This window comes from Cetorhinus maximus, chromosome 5 (genome assembly GCF_964194155.1).
Source record: "Cetorhinus maximus chromosome 5, sCetMax3.hap1.1, whole genome shotgun sequence".
Classification (NCBI taxonomy): Eukaryota; Metazoa; Chordata; class Chondrichthyes; order Lamniformes; family Cetorhinidae; genus Cetorhinus; species Cetorhinus maximus.
In genome coordinates this window covers 26,097,958-26,117,333 of record NC_135883.1, presented here as the reverse complement: position 1 = coordinate 26,117,333, position 19,376 = coordinate 26,097,958, and the positions used below count along the sequence as shown (strand labels likewise).

General features: G+C 42.5%; 1 protein-coding gene across 1 annotated transcript in view; it reads left to right on the top strand.

The window, feature by feature from the left end:
• greb1 (growth regulating estrogen receptor binding 1) overlaps window positions 1-19,376 on the top strand; it is a 351,042-nt gene that overhangs the window by 243,241 nt on the left and 88,425 nt on the right. The window contains exons 16-19 of the mRNA XM_078541600.1: window positions 789-969; window positions 10,870-11,056; window positions 13,352-13,488; window positions 17,386-17,725. Coding sequence (XP_078397726.1) covers window positions 789-969; window positions 10,870-11,056; window positions 13,352-13,488; window positions 17,386-17,725 — 845 coding nt within the window. The remainder of the gene's footprint in view (window positions 1-788; window positions 970-10,869; window positions 11,057-13,351; window positions 13,489-17,385; window positions 17,726-19,376) is intronic.

Sequence of the window (19,376 nt, the reverse complement as noted above, 5' to 3'; positions counted from 1 at the left end):
CTTCTGACACAAAGCTTAGTTCTAAAAACACATGTGGGTATATAGGTTAGAAGGTTAACTGACTCCCCAAGGGTTTCCATCCATTAAAATGATTGGATGATGCTGCTTGTGGGCCTAAGTGACCTCCACACCCAAATTCCAGGTATGTTTTTGTAGCAGGTAAAGCTCCTTGTCATTAGCAAAATTGTCTCCAGTATGACTAAAGAAAGCTAATTCTAAACACTGAAAGCGGACAAATGAACATATATGTGATAAGTATTTTATGTGTTAAGATTAATTAATGATAACATTTTAAGAATGCTAAAATAGTATATATTCAATAAAAAGCTTATAGCTCTTATCAAATGTTTATACATTTCCACTAGCAAAGGACTGTGTTCCATAATTAACTATCTATAGCATAGTTTCGTTCATCAGCTATTACTGATACATCTCCATATGGAGACAAGTCACTTGCGCATCATAAGGCTTCTCAATGCCTAAAGAGATACATTAGAGAGGGATTGGGTTTATTACTGGTGGTGGATATCTGGAACTTCGATGAAAATCTCAATATCTGTGTTATCATCTGGATCTTTCCAGCAATCAAGACATTGCATCTGACTTGTAACAATTTTTTGTTTGAAAAAAACCACACCAGCAGCTCAATAGCGTATTAATAGAGGCTAATCTTTGACAATTACGCTTGCCTAGAATACCTTTTAGCACCCAAAGCAGCCTTTGTAATTAAAACAGTGTGTTGGGATTTAGCCAAGTGTAAACTCCAGGTTTTGCCTGTTTTTTTGCAGGGATCTTGGTAGAACTTGGATTGGAGGCAGAATCTACCGCAAATCAGTGCACAGAACAGTATGTAATGAAGCTTACTGCAGAAACTCAGAGCAAGTTTGAAGCCTTTCAGCAAAGAGCATTAAAGAACCCTTACACACTGTTCATACTGATCCATGACCATGCACACTGGGATTTGACCAGGTGAAACTCTGAAATCTTTTCTATTCTTTAATGTTTATGAACCAGAGGTTGGATAAATCCTATGATTCATCTGCAGGATTAAATATGTCTCTGCACCATATCTAGAATTTGAAATGTAGTCCTATTTTCATGATTTTATATTAAGTTAAAAGTTGGTTTGGGAAATTTACATACCATTGTTCAAAATGGAGCGATATGTTTCTTTTTTTCTGCTCAACAACAGAATATAATTTCTGTTATACTAGTGACATTGTCAAGGGTAGTTTGGCTGTTGTGGCTTCCACTGTCTATTGCAGCGTGAATGGCACTGCCCTGTCCCAGTTAAGCCCGAGGAAATCAGGGAGAAACAAGGCTTTAATAAGCAAGAATATTATTAGCCCAGAACCAGTGTTAATATGCATTACACCAGCCTAATCCCAGAAGCAACTTTGGAACTGCAAGTAAAAGAAAAATAACACTTGCTCCATTAGTACCCAAAAGAAAACACGTTCTTTGTCTGGCAGAAATAACTTAGAATGCTTCACACATTGTTCATCACAGCGACTTTTGTTATGTAGAAAAATGTGGCAATTTATTTGCACAAAGGAAAATTTCTCCTGCAGCATTGAGATGAATGACCTGTGATTATGTTTTGGTGGGCGTTGGTCCAGTGAGGAACGTCCACCAGGATACTGGGAGGAGCAAAAAAGAACTTGCATTTATATAGCATCTTTCTTGGCCTTAGCACATAGCAAAAGTCTTCACAGCCATTTAAGTACTTTTAAAGTGCAACTGCTGTTATAATGAAGGGAAGCATATTGGCCAGAGGTCCTTCATGTAGAAGTTAGTTAAATGAATAGATTTTCTTTTTGTGATGATGTTTGAGGGATAACTATTGGCTAAGCCATCAGGAGTACTCCCTTGATCATCTTTGAATAGTGTTGTGGGATCTTTTACATCTGCTTGAGAGGGAAGTGCCCCTTAGTTTAGCATCTCACCCTGAAGGCTACACTTCAGCACTCCCTCTGAATGAAGTCTCTGGAGTGGCTGACACACGAGTGAGAATGCTACCAGTGAATCAAAGCTGACAACATCTTCCTTCTGTTTTTCAAACAAGGCCATGGGATCCTTTCCTCTTCTGGAGTTGGCAGTCATGGCTGAAGTCATAGAATCATTATGGCATAGCAAGAGGTCATCTGGCTAACTGAGTCCATGTCTGCTCTCTGTAACTCAGTCAGTTCCATTCCCCCCTTTATCCCCATAGCTCTGCAAGTTTATTTTCCTCAAACGCCCATCTAATTTCTTCTTGAAATGATTGATAGCCTCCAATTTCACCACCTTTTGTCATCCATGCATACCAGGTCATTACCGCTCACTGCATAAAGAAGTTCTTCCTTGCATCCCACCTGTATTTTGTCACCCAAAACCTTCAAATCTGAAGGTTGCCAAACCACGGCTTATGTTATGATTTTACCACAGGGCAGGGCAAGGAGGCAGGCCCAAGTCTACCTCAGCCAGAATGGGGATCAAATCCTGTGCTGTTGGTGTTATTCTGATCTACAGGCTAGCCGTCCAGCCAACTGAGCTAACTGGCCACCCTACCTTATCTAAATTTGTCATAATCTTGTGCACCTCTGTCAAATCTCTCCTCAATTGCCTTGTCTCCAAGGAAAACAACCCCAACTTCTCCAACCTATCCTATCTAAAGTCCCTTATTCCTGGAACCATTCTGAAAGTTCTGCTCTGCATCCTCTCAAGGACCTCCACATGTTTCCTCAAGTGTGGTGACCTGAATTGGATGCAGTACTCTAGTTGTGGCCTAATCAGAGCTTTGTAGATGTTCAGCGGACCTTCCCTGCTTATGTACTCAGTGCCTCTTCATGAAGCTGAAGATCCCATACCCTTTGCTAACCACTTGCTCAAAGATCCATGCATACGAACAGTCCCTCTGTCCTCGCAGACTCTATAGAACTGTGCCTGTAAGTATATATTGCCACTCTCTATCCCTTCTGCCAAAATGCACCACTGACCCCTCTCTATGTTCAATTCCATCTGCCAGTTGTCTGCCCATTCTGCTGGTCTATATCTATATCCTGTTGCAGTTTATTGGTATCATCCTCACTGTTTGCCAAACCTCCACGTTTAGTATCACCAGCAAATTTTCCTCTGTATTTCCAATATCATACATCAAAAAGCAGTGGTTCTAGCACTGACTCTTGGGGAAACCACTAATGACCATCCTCCTGTCTGAAAAACAACCATTTACCAATACTTTATTTCTTTGTTCCTAAGCTAATTTTTAAGCCAAGCTGACACTGATCCTCCTATTTCAAAGTTTTGTTAAACAACATTGGGTGGAATTTTCCATGCCCGCTGGCATCAGGCGTGTTTGGCGGTGTGAGCGGGCAATATGGTGAGAAGTCCAAAAATGGGTTCAACTAGTGCAGGGGACATAGTTTCAGAGAATAAGAGGACACTCATTAAAAATTGAGATGCGAAGGAATTTCTTCTCTCAGAGAGTAGTGAATGTCTAGAATTCTCTACCCCAGAGAGTTATGCAGGCTAGATCACTGAAAGTATTTAAAGAAGAGGTAGATAGATTTTTGAAATATTGGGGAGTTGAGGGCCATGAGGAGCTGGCATGAAAGCGGAGTTGAGGCCTGGGGCATGTCAGCCATGATCTTATTGAATGGCAGAGCAGGCTTGAGGGGCTGAATGGCCTAATACTGCTTCCATTTCTCATGTTCTTATGAGTTCTTCAGGGTAATATCCCAGGCCCAACTATCTTCAGCTACTTCATCAGTGACCTTTCTTCCATTATAAGGTTAGAAATAGGAATGTTCGCTGATGATTGCACAATGTTCAGCACCATTTGCAACTCTCCTGATACTGAAGTAGCCCATGTCCAAGTGCAGCAAGACCTAGACAATATCCAGGCTTGGGCTGACAAGTGGTATGTAACTTTCATGCCAAACAAGTGCCAGGCAATAACCATCTCCAACAAGAGAGAATCTAATCATCACCCTTTAACATTCAATGTCATTACTAATGCTGAATCACCCACTATCAACATCCTGGGAGTTACCATTGACCAGTAATTGAGCTGGACTAGCCATAGAAATACTGTGGCTACAAGAGGAGGTCAGATGCTAGGAATCCTGTGGCGAGTAACTTACCTCCTGACTCCCCAAAGCCAGTCCACCATTTACAAGGCACACATCAGAAGTGTGATGAAATACTCTGCACTTGCCTGGATGAGTGCAGCTCCAACAACACTCAAGAAGCTTGACACCACCCAGGACAAAGCAGCCTGCTTGATTGGCACCCATCCACAAATCTTCACTCCCTCCAACACCGATGCACAGTAGCAGCAGTGTGTACCATCTTCAAGATGCACTGCAGGAAATCACCAAGCCTCCAAGACAGCAAATTCCAAACTCACAACCATTACCACCTAGAAGGACCAGGGCAACAGACAGATGGGAACACCACCAGCTGGAAGTTGCCCTCCAAGTAACTCACCATCTTGACTAGGAAATATAACTTCGTTCCTTCACTGCCGCTGGGTCAAAATCCTGGAACTCCCTCCCTAACAGCACACTGGGTGTGCCTACACCACATGGACTGCAGCTTTTCAAGAAAGCAACTCACCACCATCTTCTAAATGGCAATTAGGGATGGGCAATAAATGCTGGCCTAGCCAGTTCTGCCCACATCCCGTGAAAGTATTTTAAAAGTTCTAGTTCGGGGACTCACGTTAGGGGAGCTGTGAATGTCGACACTCTGCTATGTTTGGGATGCTAATTTGAAGGCATTAAGATTTAGCTGGTACTGAGGTGCATTCAGCCAATGCAGAATTTTAAAGTTGCTAATGTTTTCTAATTAATACCCGGGCGTGACTCTATGAAGCCACTTGTTAGAGCTGAAGTTGAGGACAGCTTGAATTTCAAATCCATAGTATCAGGACTCTGTGAAGCAGCAGGGAGAGCATTTAACTCAACAGATATGTGAATAGAAGAAACAATACTTAACATTCTTCATCAAATGGACTAAACTATTGAGGATGTATTTTTAAAAAAAATGTATTCTTTGATATATTCGCATTTCATACTAATTAAGGTGAAGGCTATGTATCAAGGATTTTGGAGCGTTTTCCTGTGTTGTTTCCTGTGTTGTTCCCAGTGCAGTCCATGTGTAGCATGATCAGGGAAGAATAACGCGGAACCCTGATTGGCTGTGCTAACAATATGCCTGAACAACCTTCCTCATCAAAGATGAAATTGCACGGTTTGCTGCTGTGCCACAGGACATCCCAGATGATAAGCATTTTCGATCTGAGACAGCTAAGCCCTGATTTTCATTTCCAGCAGGAGTCATGTAGGTGGTGGCCAAAAAGAAAAGGCAAATGAGATAATAACTCAAGGGCACCATCTGCAAGGGCACCCATTAGCCTCTTGACCAAGCCCAACAGGAAGCCGGGTGGGATCGGCATTTTGGGCAGTGGTAAGCCACATGCGGGGACCCAAAGCAATATGAGAGTATTTAGGAAAGCCGTTGGGAGAGCATTGTGGTCAGGGAGGAAGAAGAAAGCCAGCTGCAAGGGAGGCCTGAGGCTTCCTTGTGGAGTCTGGAGGAGCCTGTGCGTTATTGCCTCACAAAGAAACAGAAAAGTTTTAAATATTGCTTAATTTTCTGCCTCTCTCTTTGCTGGGTGCCATGGTTGGCCTGGTAGGAAAGTCCTTGTGTAGGGATTGGCTTAAAATTGCAGTCAGGCCCCATTGACATCCTAGAACATAACAATTAGGAACAGGAGTAGGCCATTCAGCCCCTCGAGCCTGCTCCGCCATTTAGCAAAATCATGGTCGATTTGTTCATGACCTGAACTCCACTTTCCTGCCTGCCCCCATAACACTTGACTACATTATATAGATCAATAATCTATCTAACTATTCCATGACTCACCCTCCGCTGCTCTCTGGGGTAGGGAATTCTGAAGATTAATGATCCTCTGAGAGAAAAATTTCCTCCTCATCCCCATCTTAAATGGAAGATCCTTATTCTGAAACACTTCTAGATTCCCTCATGAGGGGAAACATCCTCTCAGCATCTACCCTGTCAAGCTACCTTAGAATCATCTAATTTTCAATAAGGTCGCCTCTTATTCTTCTAAACTACAATGAGTTCAAGCTGCTCACCCTTTCCTCATGAGACATCCCCTTCACCTCAGGAATCAGCCTAGTGAATCTCCTCTGAACTGCCACCAATGCAAGTATATTCCTTCTTAAATAAGGGAGACCAAAACTAACTGCAGGCAGTGCCCTAAGTGTGGTCTCAGCAACGCCCTACATAGTTGTAGCAAGACTTCCCTACTTTTATACTCCATCCTCCTTGCAATAAAGGCCAACTTTCCATTTCTCTTCCTAATTACTTGCTGAATTGCATGCAGGTGTTATGTGATTCATGTACAAGGTCCTTCTGTACTGCAGCATTCTGCAGTCTCTCTCCATTTAAATAATATTCTGCTTTTCCGTGCTTCCTGCCAAAGTCAACAACCTCACATTTTCCCACATTATACTCCATCAGCCAAATTTTTGCACGCTCACTTAACCTATCTGTATTCTTTGCAGACTCTTTGGCCAGAATTTTCTGCGCACCGCCCCACAACCCTCCACGCCCCCCCCCCCCCCCCCCCCCCCCCAATGGTGAGTTTTCCCCATGGCAGATGGAGAAAGCCATTCAAACTTCCATTCACTTCGGCAGGACCAGAAGATCCCGCCGGTGGGAGGGGTCAGAAGATCCCGCCATTTGTGTCCTCTTCACAACTTGCTTTTCTACCTATCTTTGTGTCATCAGCAAACTTAATTACAATCCATGTGAAGTTTAAAGTCACCCATGGTTATTGCAGTTCCTTTCTTGAAAGCCCCCATTATTTCTTAATGTATACTCTACTCTAGCTACTGTTAGGAAGCCTATAAACTACTCCTACCAGTGATTTTCCTTTGATATTTCTTACCTCCACCCAAACTGATTCTACATCTTGATCTTCCGAGCCAAGGTAATTTCACACTACTGATCGCATTCTTTATTAACAGAACTACCCCACTTCCTTTTCCTTACTTCCCTGCCCTTTTGAAATGTCAAATACCCTTGAATGTTCAGTCCCCAGCCTTAGTCACCTTGCAACCGCATCTCTGCAATGGCTATATCATACTCATTTATTTCTATTTGTGCTATCAATTCATCTAGCTTATTGCTAATACTGCGTGCATTCTGATAAAGAGTCTTTAATTCTGTTCTTTTACCATTTTTCCTTACTCTAACCCTGTTTGCTGGTGCACTCTTATGTTTGCGTGTGCTGTCCCTTCCTGTGATCATTACTTGTATTGTTACACTGCACCATTGCCTTGTCCTTTCTCTTTAAGTTTCCAAAACTCTTCTCATGTGAACCCTCTCTCCAATATTTCATTTAAAGCGCTCTCTACAGCCCCAGTTATTCAATTCACCAGGGCAGTGGTTCCAGCATGGTTCAAGTGAAGCCCATTCCAATGGAACAACTCCCTCTGTCCCCAGTACTGGTGCCAATGCCTCATGAGCTGAAACCCACTTCTTCCACACCAATCTTTGAACCACACATTCAACTCTGATGTTATTTACCTTACGTAAATCTGCTTGTGGGCTCAGATAGTAGACCAGAGATTATTACCTTTGTAGTTCTGCTTTTTAATTTAGCCCCTAGCTGCTCACTCTCCCTCAGCAGAGCCTCTTTTTCAGTCCTTCCCAAGTTGTTGGCATCCACGTGGACCACAACAGCTGGTTTCTGTCCTTTCCACTCTGTCCTTAATCCTGGCATCAGACAAGCAACACAGCCTTTGGGACTCATACTTCTGGCTGCAGAGAACCGTATCTGTTCCCCTAATTATACTGTCCCCTACTATAAATACATCCCTTTTTACTCCCCCCACTCGGATGACTCTCTGTATGATGGTGCTGTGATCATTTTTCTCTTCCCCCTCTGCGCTGGTCCACATTGGTTGTAAGAACCTTGTACCCGTTGGACAAGTGTAAGGGCTAAGGTTCTTCCAATGCAATCTTTCTGGATCCCCATACCTACCTCGCTCGCAGTCACACCCTCCTGTCTCTGATCACAGACCAAACCTGAAGTACTTACCCTTAGGGTTGTGATTGCCTCCTGGAACAAAGTATAAGAACAAAGCAGGTAACTTTCTCTTCCCCTGATGCACTGCAGTGTCCAAAGCTCATCAACTCTAAGCCCAAATTTGTTAAGCTGCAGGCACTTAATGCAGATATGGTTGCTTTGGACTGCACTGGTTTGCTACAGCTGCAACACATGACCCACCCTACCCTCTGTTATATTTTGTTTTTAAGTAGGGTTTCAATTTTTGAAATATTATTACTCAATGATTATTTGTAGTTCCATTAAAATAGTCTATTTAAGCTATACAGCCACCAGCACCAATACAGTGCTAATACCTCCCAATACAGTGCCTATTTCTCCCTGGTCTCAGTTTAAATTCCTGCCCCAGTTTAGAGAAAGAAATCTGTAACAGCCAATCACCTACTTGCTCACCTAATTAATGCCTCTAGACCTTCGCCCTCAGGTCTCACTGCCTCTCTCTCCTCTTAGTTCGCTCTCCGTCTTATAAAAGACTGGAACAGTACCTCTTCCCTCTCTACATTAAACTTTCTCACTCACTAAATTCTCAAGTTAAGTAGTCAGTCAAACTGGCTTCCATGCTACTTACTTTGTACATTTGCAGAGGCCTCCAATTTTTATACACGCCGGAATTCCAAAGGTCTGAGGTAGCTCCTGCTGACCAGGTTACCAGTTCTAACTGTGCAGCTGCCATTAGCAGACGGCTTGTTTATCACTGTCTCACACTATGAAAGAAACTACCAATTAAGGTTCAAGTTAAGTTGAATGTGAAATACAAAACTTGACTAGATTTTAGAAAGAGATCAACCTTTATAACATTTAGGCCTAAATTTTTACACAGACACAGAGGGTCCTTGGCTTAGCCAAAATATACTGGAGGCCTGAATCGGGAAGTCTTGCCCCAAACCTGGCCCTCACCATTTTCGCAGGAGGGGAGGGGATGGGGGCGGTTTGCACTTTACACACCCGTGGTTCACGGAGTCAACCGCACATGTTAAAGTGCAGCTGCCTTCGGTCAGATCCAATTTTTGGTAGTGGGATGTCAGAGTTACAACTTGTGCACTTTAGACTTAACATCAGAAAATCTAAAGTTAGTGGAGTTCTTTGGAGAGTTTGGGTATTCTTTTGGAGAGGTAAGGTACCCTTTTGGATATGGTCCTGAGCACCTTTGGGAGAGGTGAGATGCCCTTTGGGAGAGATAAGGTGCCCTTTGAGAGAGGTCAATTGCCCTTTGAGATTGCTAAAAGACGTGTAAACTGGCGGCGTGCAGCCAATCGCGGGCGGCAATTGGCTCCGTGCCCGCTCCTGCCCAGCCCACCTGCCATAGGAAAAATACTCCCCATGAATGTGTGTAAATAGTGGGTAAACTCGTTGAAACTGTCAAGCTCATTGGAACTGCCAAGGGAGCTGTCAAGCTTAAGGCATTTAAAACTCCTGCCCTTTGCATATTTGAAAAAAACTCTCTGCAGTGTTGAAAAAAATCAGTGCTTGCTATTTGACGCTGTGTTGACAAAAGCCTGAGGGTTATAATTATAGGATTAGTGCTGCATGACTGATTTTACAATCTATCATTGTCACAGTGGGGTGTCTGTTAGTTCACAGTTTGATCGACAGCTCTAAGTGCTTATAAAGTCTTTGAAGTGGGACTATGAATACTTTTTATTATAAGAGATTAAGGAGCTAAGGTTGAACGAATAAGGGATTAAGATTGAAGGAATTTAAATGTAGTAAATGGGTTTGTATCAATGAGAGTGTCTTTTTAAAATAGTGAAATAAACAGGTGAGAAGGGCTAAAATCAGCTTTCTGGGAAGAACACGCAAAGACAGGTCTGGCTATAGTCAAAATTGCTGTGATTTTTCTTTCATCAGATCTATCAGTTTTTCAGGTTGTCATTGCTTGTAGTTTGACATTTTGTAACAGCAATACAGTGGCCTCTTTATTTTAGTATGATGTGTTGAAGAGTTAGAAAAGCAATTTTTTTCAAGCACTCAATAAGCAGTTTCAAAATCCTCAAGTGGCCAAGCCAGTGTAGTAGTTAGGCATTAGCCCTACCGTGGGAAAAATAGTAAAAGAAAAAGTGTTGGCTGAGCTGAACAGACAATAAAAGTGCTGCTAATTGATCTGGTCACGTGCTAAGGAGTGTGGTAATTGCTTTATATTTTTTGCTTGCTCATCGGTACATAGACTAAGTAAAGTCACATCATTCATTGCTCACATTTATCAACTTCATTGCCTGAGGGTGGGACAAGGGAGGGAAGATGCAGACTTTCAGCTGCCAGGGATCACTCAGACATTCCCTGTTTGAATCGGTTTCTATTTCTGGGGGAACTTGATTGATGATTGTGACATGTGTTGATGCAAGTACAGTGCTAATAAGCCATGTAAGAGAAGGCTTCACCTTTCTGCAGTGTAGTGTTACCACAAACTGCTTGGGGTTTAGTTATAATGAAAGACGAATAGATTTCTCAGATTGGGTGTACAGTCAAAATAGATACAACGCATGTGACACTTCAGCACTAAATTAACTTTTAACTTATGGTGGTTTCACTTATTTCTGATGTCTTTTTACTCTTTAGACTTTAAGCAATGAACCAACATTTACTTTCCCTGTTCTTAACTTCCTTGCGATTTGTTTGTATTGGGTGATACTTTACTGTATTCTGAGGGCAGTTTTCTGCGCCTGTGTTTATGAATTTCCTGAATGATCTCATTAGCTCTCACTATTGTGTTTTTGTCTTGGCTTTAGTGGGGGAGCTTTTCCACAAAGTGAACCATTTCTGGGCTCGGCTGATCGAATCGTAAACTGCAAAGAAATGAAAGAAGCACTGAATGTGTTAACACTCCAAGTTACGTCCTTCCCCTTCGCTCTTCAAACACAGCAGACCTACATCAGCCCCTATAATGAGGTCCATTGGCCATCGTCCTGCAACAATGTAAATTTTACTGATATGTTTGCCATTCCTAATATTTAACTATTCTTCAGTGTTGCTACAATGGAGTGATAGCATATTAAGGAACTAGCAACCTTCCTGCTGATCCTTAGAATTTTTAGGTTGAAGGATTAATAAAACAATTGGGAAAAAGAAAGTATTTGATCTTCCCTTCTTAAATTTGCCAGGTGGCAGAAAATACCACCTGGGACCAGAAAGGGCAGAACCAGCCAAGGATTTTGATTCATATCATCATCCAGTGAGCACTTTTGAAAAGTGTAGATGAAACAATGGCTGTGCTTATGTGTTCCCCATACAATGGAATAGCCGGTAAACACACTCAAGGGATGAATAGTCGATTGATTGGAGCAGCGGAAAGTGCTGTTAATTCTCAAAATTAAAGAAATTGAAGCAAAATAGTACCTATTGAAGGTGATCTAAATTGGTTGCAAAAAAATTACCAGAATATGCAGAGATCAGTTTAACCTCTCTACTACATTCAATTTTTTGGACTTCTCAGGGTCTTTACACTGCATACCCATTTCCTAACCTGAAGGGTGAACAACCAATCTGCCTATAAACCTTAGCCAGTATCTCTTCAGTAACCAGCCTGAGTGAATTCTCTACCTCCTTTCCCAAAGGGAATATGGGCACTTGAAGGCTTGACCCAGATCAAGAACTTATTGTGAAGCGCGAATTGTGGACAAAGCCATGTCCAGCTTCATTGATACCTTGATAATTATCTGTAAATAACCTTTTAATGTCATTTTTACTTTTTTTCAATGGAACAGTGAATTTCCACGCAAAAGATTAAGCTTTTCAGAGCTGACCTCTGCTGATAATCACATTCACTTAGTCTCAAACTTTACCCTCTCTTGACTTGGCTTCTAGGCGCTGCACTCCATTGTAGCATTATATATACGTATGTGCGGAATAGCAGATTGAAAGAAAAAGTTAAAGATAAAACAGTTTTCAGTAATTAATCTATTGCAGATAAATCATTGCTACCTGAAATGGATTGGAAAACATGTTGTCACTGATAGTTCAGATTTAGCATGGATTTTCAGTTTCATTATTAGCAACAATTACTTTCTCATTAGCATTCACTCAATGGAAATTGAAGAACTGTTTTACAGTTGACACTATGGGCAGCATTTTCCCAGCTTGCCGACACGTAAAGTGACGCGCTGTGACGTCGGGCGGCGTCCTGATGTCACCGCACGTCATCCAGATATTCAGTTCGGCGGGCGTGCAGCTGAGTCAGCTGCACACCCGCCGAACTGTCAAAGGCCTATTAAGGCCTGTTAAAAAGTAATTAACTGAGCTGCCCATCCAAACTTAAGGTTGGCGGGGGGCAGGCGAAGAGCCCAGGCGGCCTTCGCGTTTTTCATGAAACCTCATCCACGAGCAGGATGAGGCTTCATGAAGGGTTTATTAGTTAAATAAAAAATTTTGAAGTAAACAATGGACAAGTCCAAGCTCATGTTACAGTTTCCTTAATGTCCTTAATTTTTTTTTCCCCACCTTTATTCAAATTTCCATAACTTAAATAAATCTCCCTGAGGCACCTCTGTGCTTCAGGGAGACCTCTGCACTCTTGATGACTCCATTGGGGAAGGTTCATTTCATGGCCAGCGGTGGGCCTTTCTCAGGATTTAGGACCCCCAGGGAAGAAATCCTGCCTCTTGAGAGGAGCCCGCTAACCAGAGGCTGGCAGCTCTCCATTACAAGCAGCAGCACTGGGAGTGATGGTAGCTACTGGTAATGCACCCACCAGAGGCTTAGGATTTGCAAGAAACCCGGGCCTCAAGTGATGGAGGGCATGTTCGGGGTTCCGGGGAGGGGTCGCTGACTAGGGGTGCGGGAGGAGGTCAGAAGAAAGGGCAGAGGGCTGGCCCAGACACTAAGTGCCTTTGAATGAGGGAGGCCCCGGGAGTCTGCCTTGGGTTTGCTTTTCAGGCTTCTCATGAAGTAATAGACCATGCGCTGCTGGTGTTCAACCAGCGGCAGTGTGCTGAGGCCTTTAAGAAGGCTTTAATTGCCCACTTAAGGGCCTAAGTTAGCATCCTGGCAGGAAGGCTGCCCATGAGCCTTCCCACCCTGGACTTAATCAGGTGGAGGCAGGAAGGTGGCAGGATCCCCACCCTGCAGGGCAGAGGGTGGGTGGTGGGGGCGGGGGGGTAATAAAATTCTATCCGTTGTTATGTTGTAGATCTAAGAGTTTATTTAATTTTTGGGGGATTACATTGTATTTGACTAATTTTGCTGTCTTTTATCCTGTTCTTTGCACCTGATTAGGGAGTGAACTTGTACCAGGAAAACAATAAGTACTTTGGGCTTTCAGACTTCATTGATTCCACTTACTCTGGGCACAAGCTTCCATTGTTGAGATATGACGGTTCATTTGAAGCAATGGTTACTGCAGTAGAAGAAAGGTGGGTGATTTACACAGAAATAAGGTCGACATGACAACATTTAACGCCAGAAGTCAGATCAGCCCAGTGTGATTATCTCACTTATTTGTAAGGGAAAAGATACCACAAAGAGAGCTGAGGTCTGCGATACCTTCAGTGCAATTATGAGACTTCAGGTAAGTGCAGCAACACTAAAACAGCCCAATTACACTAGCATTTAGTGGGCTGGATTTAATGGAAGTGACAGGGGTCTTGACCGCCTGCTGGGGAGCCAGCCAAAGCCCCACATCGGCTCTTTCAGGGAAAGCATTAAGTGCGACTTAGGCGCCTAACTGGACCACGGCGGGCCTTTCAATTAGAGGCCAGCAGCTCTATTGAACAGCAACGCCACTGGGGAGGAGGTGGCTGCTGCCAGTATGACACTCACTCACTCAAGACCTAGGATCGTCACTGTATCCCAGGCCACAGGTGAGTGATAGCGAAGGGGCGGGGGGGGGTGGTGTAGGAGTTACAGGGTGGGGTAACGGGAAGGAGGGAGGAAAGGAGCTGCAAGGGGAGTGGGGTGTGTCTCCATGGGGCCCCCCTTCCCGATCCCAGGACCCTTGATCAGGCACGGAGTGCCTTTGAAGAGCCACCCTGAGCGCCCGCAAGAAACCCCCCCCCCCAAATGTCTTTGCTTGTCATGCTTCCTGCATGGATAATACCAACAGCGGTGGAATTAGCCCCTTGAGTGTCCATCCCTAATTGCCCTTGAGAACTGAGGCCATTGCAGAGGGCATTTAAGAGTCAACCACATTGCTATGGGTCTGGAGTCACATGGCAGATTTCCTTCCCTAAATGGTATTTACGACAATCGTTTCATGGTCATCATTAAACTTTTAATTCCAGATTTTTTTTAATATTGAATTCAAATTTCACCATCTGCCATTCAAACCCAGGTCCCCAGAGCACTGCCTTGGGTCCCTTGATTACTAGTCCAGTGACAATACTACTACCTTACCAGCTCCCTTGGTGCTGTGGTACTGGGATATATGGAACATGCTCAGGTAACTTTCTCCAGCCCTACAATCCTCCAAACTCTCCTCAACCTTCAATTCTGTATCTCGTGCATCCTGATTTTCATTGGTTCACCATTAATGGTTGTTCCTTTACCTACCTAGACCCTAAACTCTGGAATTCCCTCTCTGAATCACTTTGTCTCTCTACTTCTCCTCATTTAAGATTCTCCTTAAAACATCCTTGATCAAGCTTTTGGTTATCTGCCATAAATACCTCCTTATGCGGCTCAATGTGGTTCAGCACTCATGAACACTCATGCCTTGGGACGTTTTGCTATGTTCAAGATGCTATATCAATACAAATTGTTGTTCAATGTGTGGTGGGGGACTGGAATACATTGCATTTGGAATACTTCCCATTATTAGCCAAGGGATAGAATATAAGAGCAGGGAGGTTATGCTGGAGCTATATAAAACACTAGTTTGGGCATAACTTGAGTACTGCACACAACTCTAGCCATCTCATTATAGAAAGGATGTAATTGCACTAGAGAGGATACAGAAGAGATTTACGAGGATGTTCCCAAGACTGGAAAATTGCAGCTATGAGGAAAGATTGGATAGACTGAAGTTGTTCTGCTTGGAACAGAGGAGGCTGAGGGGAGATTTTATTGAGATGTACAAAATTGTGAGGGACCTGGAGCGAGTGGATGCTGTTTCCCTTGGCAGAGAGGTCAGTGACTAGGGGGCACAGATTTAAATTGATTGGTAGAAGGATTAGAAGGGAGATAAGGCAAGTTGTTTTTACCCAGAGGGTGGTAGGGGCCTGGAACTCTCTGCCTGAAAGGGTGGCAGAGGTAGAAACCTTCAATTCATTTGAAAGGTGTCTGGATGTGCACCTGAAGTCCCGCAACCTCCAGGGCTATGGACTGAGTGCTGGATAATGGGATTTGTCTGGGTGGCTTGTTTTATGGTTGGCACAGGAACAATGAACAGGGGTGGCCTCCTCCTGTGCCATAAATTTTTCTACATTTTCTAAATATCTGAAAACGAGGAATGTGCAGGGATGTGGGGAGAGGGCAGGGGAGTGGCAGTATGTGAATTGCTCCTTAGGAGAGTCAGCATGGGCACGATGGGCCAAATGGCTTTCCTCTGTGCTGCAACGACCTAGGATTCAGTGGGGTAGATAGAGCACGCTCAGATTAGAGAGTTCAGTTTGTGATATACTGGAATAGATGAAGCATAGTCAGGTATCCTTCTCCACGCCTCCAGCTCTTTGAGATCTTTGTGCTCCTCCAATTCTGGCCTCTTGCACCTCCCTGATTTTCATTGTCCCACCATTGGTGGCTGTACTTTTAGCTACCTATAGCCTAAGCCTTGGGCTTCCCTCCATAAACCTTACCACTTCTCTCTCCTTTTAAGACACTCCTTCAAGCCTACCTGTTCAAGCTTTTGACCATCTGTCCTTAAATCTCTTACAATAAAAATAGAAAATGTTGGAAATACTCATCAGGGCAGGCAGCATTTGTGGAGAAACAAAGTTAACATTTCAGATCCTTATGTTTCGTCAGAAAAGAGCTCAAATTGGAGTTATCAGTATGGGCTCCACAAGGGTAGATGGAGCGTGCTAAGATTGGAGTGTTCAGTATGTGCTGTCACGTTAAGGCTGGTATAACAGGATGTTATGTTTTTTTTTGGAGAGTGAGTATTAAAAAGAGAATCGTGGCATCCAGTTATTCATTAGAAATCTGATGCCAATTACAGGCAAAATTGAGGCGTAATTAAAACTAATTAAACATTGTTTGAAAATAAATTAGAACAATAACATCGAAGTGGATTCTCGTAAAACGTCTTCAAATAATGTGACAATTTAAGCCCATACCATGAGCTTTTACTTGATTGTTAAAATGACCTAGTATAACTGCCACTTGCACCACACATTGGTAGGTGTGCTCCATCCTCTGTTTCCATAAACTCTGTTTATGGAAAAGCGAGAGCATTTCACTTACCATCAGGACCCTTGAATAAAATCAAACCATTGCAAGCAGTTATAGTCGCACCCTCCAGTCCTTTTTTTTCCCCACCCACTTTTGTCACCTTTTTAGTTTAAACTTTATTGAAGCTTCAATCTTAATTGAGGAAAGGTTTTGCATTGCTGCCTGGTTGACTAGAATTAATGCACAAGATGTCCTTTTATTATGAATGATACCCAGAGTTCTATTTTAAAACTGTTATAGCACCATCTAATGGTCATACCTAAGCATCACAGGAAGGAGGTCATACCTGAGCCATATAGTTATTAAGGGAAACAATGCATCATGTTGACTATTACTTCCTCTCCTTCCTATTTTTGTCACCTCTGATCCTTCCCATCTCTCCTATCCTTTTATGTCCTTTGCCTTTGATTTTCCGTCACCATCAATCGTGATTTTCCCCTTTTGCGTGTGAATTAACCATTTTTGAGCAAAATTGATTTTTTTCAATTGTACATATCAGATTAGGTGGCATGAGACTTTGCTGCTTTTATTCCAGATGATTCAGAAATCCTTTTATCAATTTGACACTTGATTCCCAATAACCCAATCCCATTTCACTTGACTCTAAAATGAATGAAACAAGAAATAGTTCAACAGGTAGCACAAAATAACCTTTTAATGTTTTTGTAACAAGCAATGTAAAAATAGTGTCTGTGCAACAGTGATGGGTTTTAAGTGGTGAATAGCTCTGTGCAATAGTTAATTGAATGCTTTGAAATTCTACATGAGTATGTACTAGTATTACATGTAGCTTCAGTAAGAGCCAAATCAATTAATTTATGGACAAATGTAGCTTTAAATTTTATTGTTGGTTATCCCTTTGAGAAAGTTGATTTTTTTTTTAAAAGAGAAACTTTTTAATTTATTTTTATTTTTGGCTTAAGGTTTCCCAAGATGCACAGTGCTGTGATCTGGACATACATTTTAATCCAGCATTACTCAGCAGCCATGATGGTAACTGCAGGCCACTCACAGATGAAGAACTACTCTTCTGTGGAAACACTAGAGATAATTCAGAGCCTTACAAATTCTACAGGAAGCTGTCCAAGCAGCCATGGTTACATGGTCTTGCTTAGGATTCCCTCCATTTCACTAGCTGCACTGGCGTACGAACGATTGTGTCAAGTTAGGTATCGTCTGGGCCTGCAGCATAGATTTGAAATCATCCTTGGGACTCCAAACACAAAAATCAATATTAGCCAACACTTTCTAACACAACTGAAGGTAACTACTGGTTTATATTTACAATATCTATGTTCCAGATCAAATTTTATCTAGATTATAGTCTGGATTCTTGCAGAATATCCTGTCTCTTAATGCCTCTTTTAGTGCACTCTGCGGCAAATCACATTCTGTAAATGAGATCAGTTTTATTTGACATTGACATTATAACTCAGCCAGGTGTATTTGCCTTTTCTTGGTCTAACTGCTGCTTTTGGATGTTTCTGTTCCTATTCTTCCTCTGTTGCCAGATACGTTTGCTGTCTCCCATAAAAATTCCTGGAGTTTCCCAAGTGAATGTTATCTCTTGCTTGTAACTGCTGTGAATCTATAACTACAGCTGCTAATGTGACTTCTGAAAAAGAAGCATCATCTGATACCTGCAGTCTCTTGATCCTTTGTCAAAATATGAATTCAGGTCTGCCACATTTACCTAATAAGTTTCTAGTTGTTTTCTGAAGTAATCTGGTTGCCTGATTTTTAGGAATGTTGACTTCCACTGGTCCGTATCTACCAGCAAGGTATGAGGTTGTGGGAGTGCAGCAATAACAGTACCTTGTGTTCCAGACTGGATACCTATTTCTTATAAATGTGTGCTTCTTCAATTACTCTGAAGGTGGACCAGGTTAACACTACAAGAGATGACATTTGTTCTGTTTTGTAAGCTGCATTATTTCACTGTAGGCACAACATACAGAACACTGAGCATGATGACAGACATTCAATATAACCATGGTTATATGGTTATTCAAACCATATGGTTTGATATAATCATGCTGCAGCAGAACTTCTGTTTGCATATTATTACAAAAATATGCGGCTCCTATACGTTTTGGCGCAATCAATTGTGTCTTCCAACTCAACCAAAAGTACAATCTCTCTAACCTGTCCTACCACCTAGGACAGTGGTGTTGGTTCCTTTTGCAGCTTTCTGCTGCTTAACTCCTCCTGAGAGATCACAAAAGGTTTTGAACGCTAATCCCTTTTGAGGCGCCTTGTGGGGATCCTCCATATGTTTCTCCTTCAGACCTAATATTATTGAGCCTGGGAAATAATCCCTTGTTGTAGTTTGGCCTGGCTGAATTGTCCAGGTAAGTTTTTTTTTTATTCAATTGAAATTGATGCATGGCACGTTCCCAATATGGCCTGTTTTCCAACAACTCCAGTTTTTGGACAGCCAGATTTGCGATACTGTGTTGTATATTACCATTCCTTTACTGTTGCTGAATCAAAACTCTGGAACTCCCTAACAGCACTCTGGGTGTATCCACAACACCCACCGACTGCAGCGGTTCAAGAAGGCAGCTCACCACCACCTTCTCGAGGGCAATTAGGCATGGGCAATAAATGCTAGATTAGCCAGTGATGCCCACGTCCCATGAAAGAATAAAATAAAGACAATTCACCAACAAATTGAGTGCAATTAGAGATGGAAAATAAATTTTGGACTTGCCAGTGAGGCCAACATCCCATCAATGAAATAAAAATAGTTTCTGTTTTATTGCATTTCAAGTAGTTCAGTGCTAAGAACAACCTTTTCTGATTATCATGTGTCCACAAGATTTACATAGATCCAGAATTTCAAAGTTGAAAAACTTCCGATGCAGTTAATACATAAAGGCCAGAATTTTTACCTTAATGGGTGGGCGGGTCC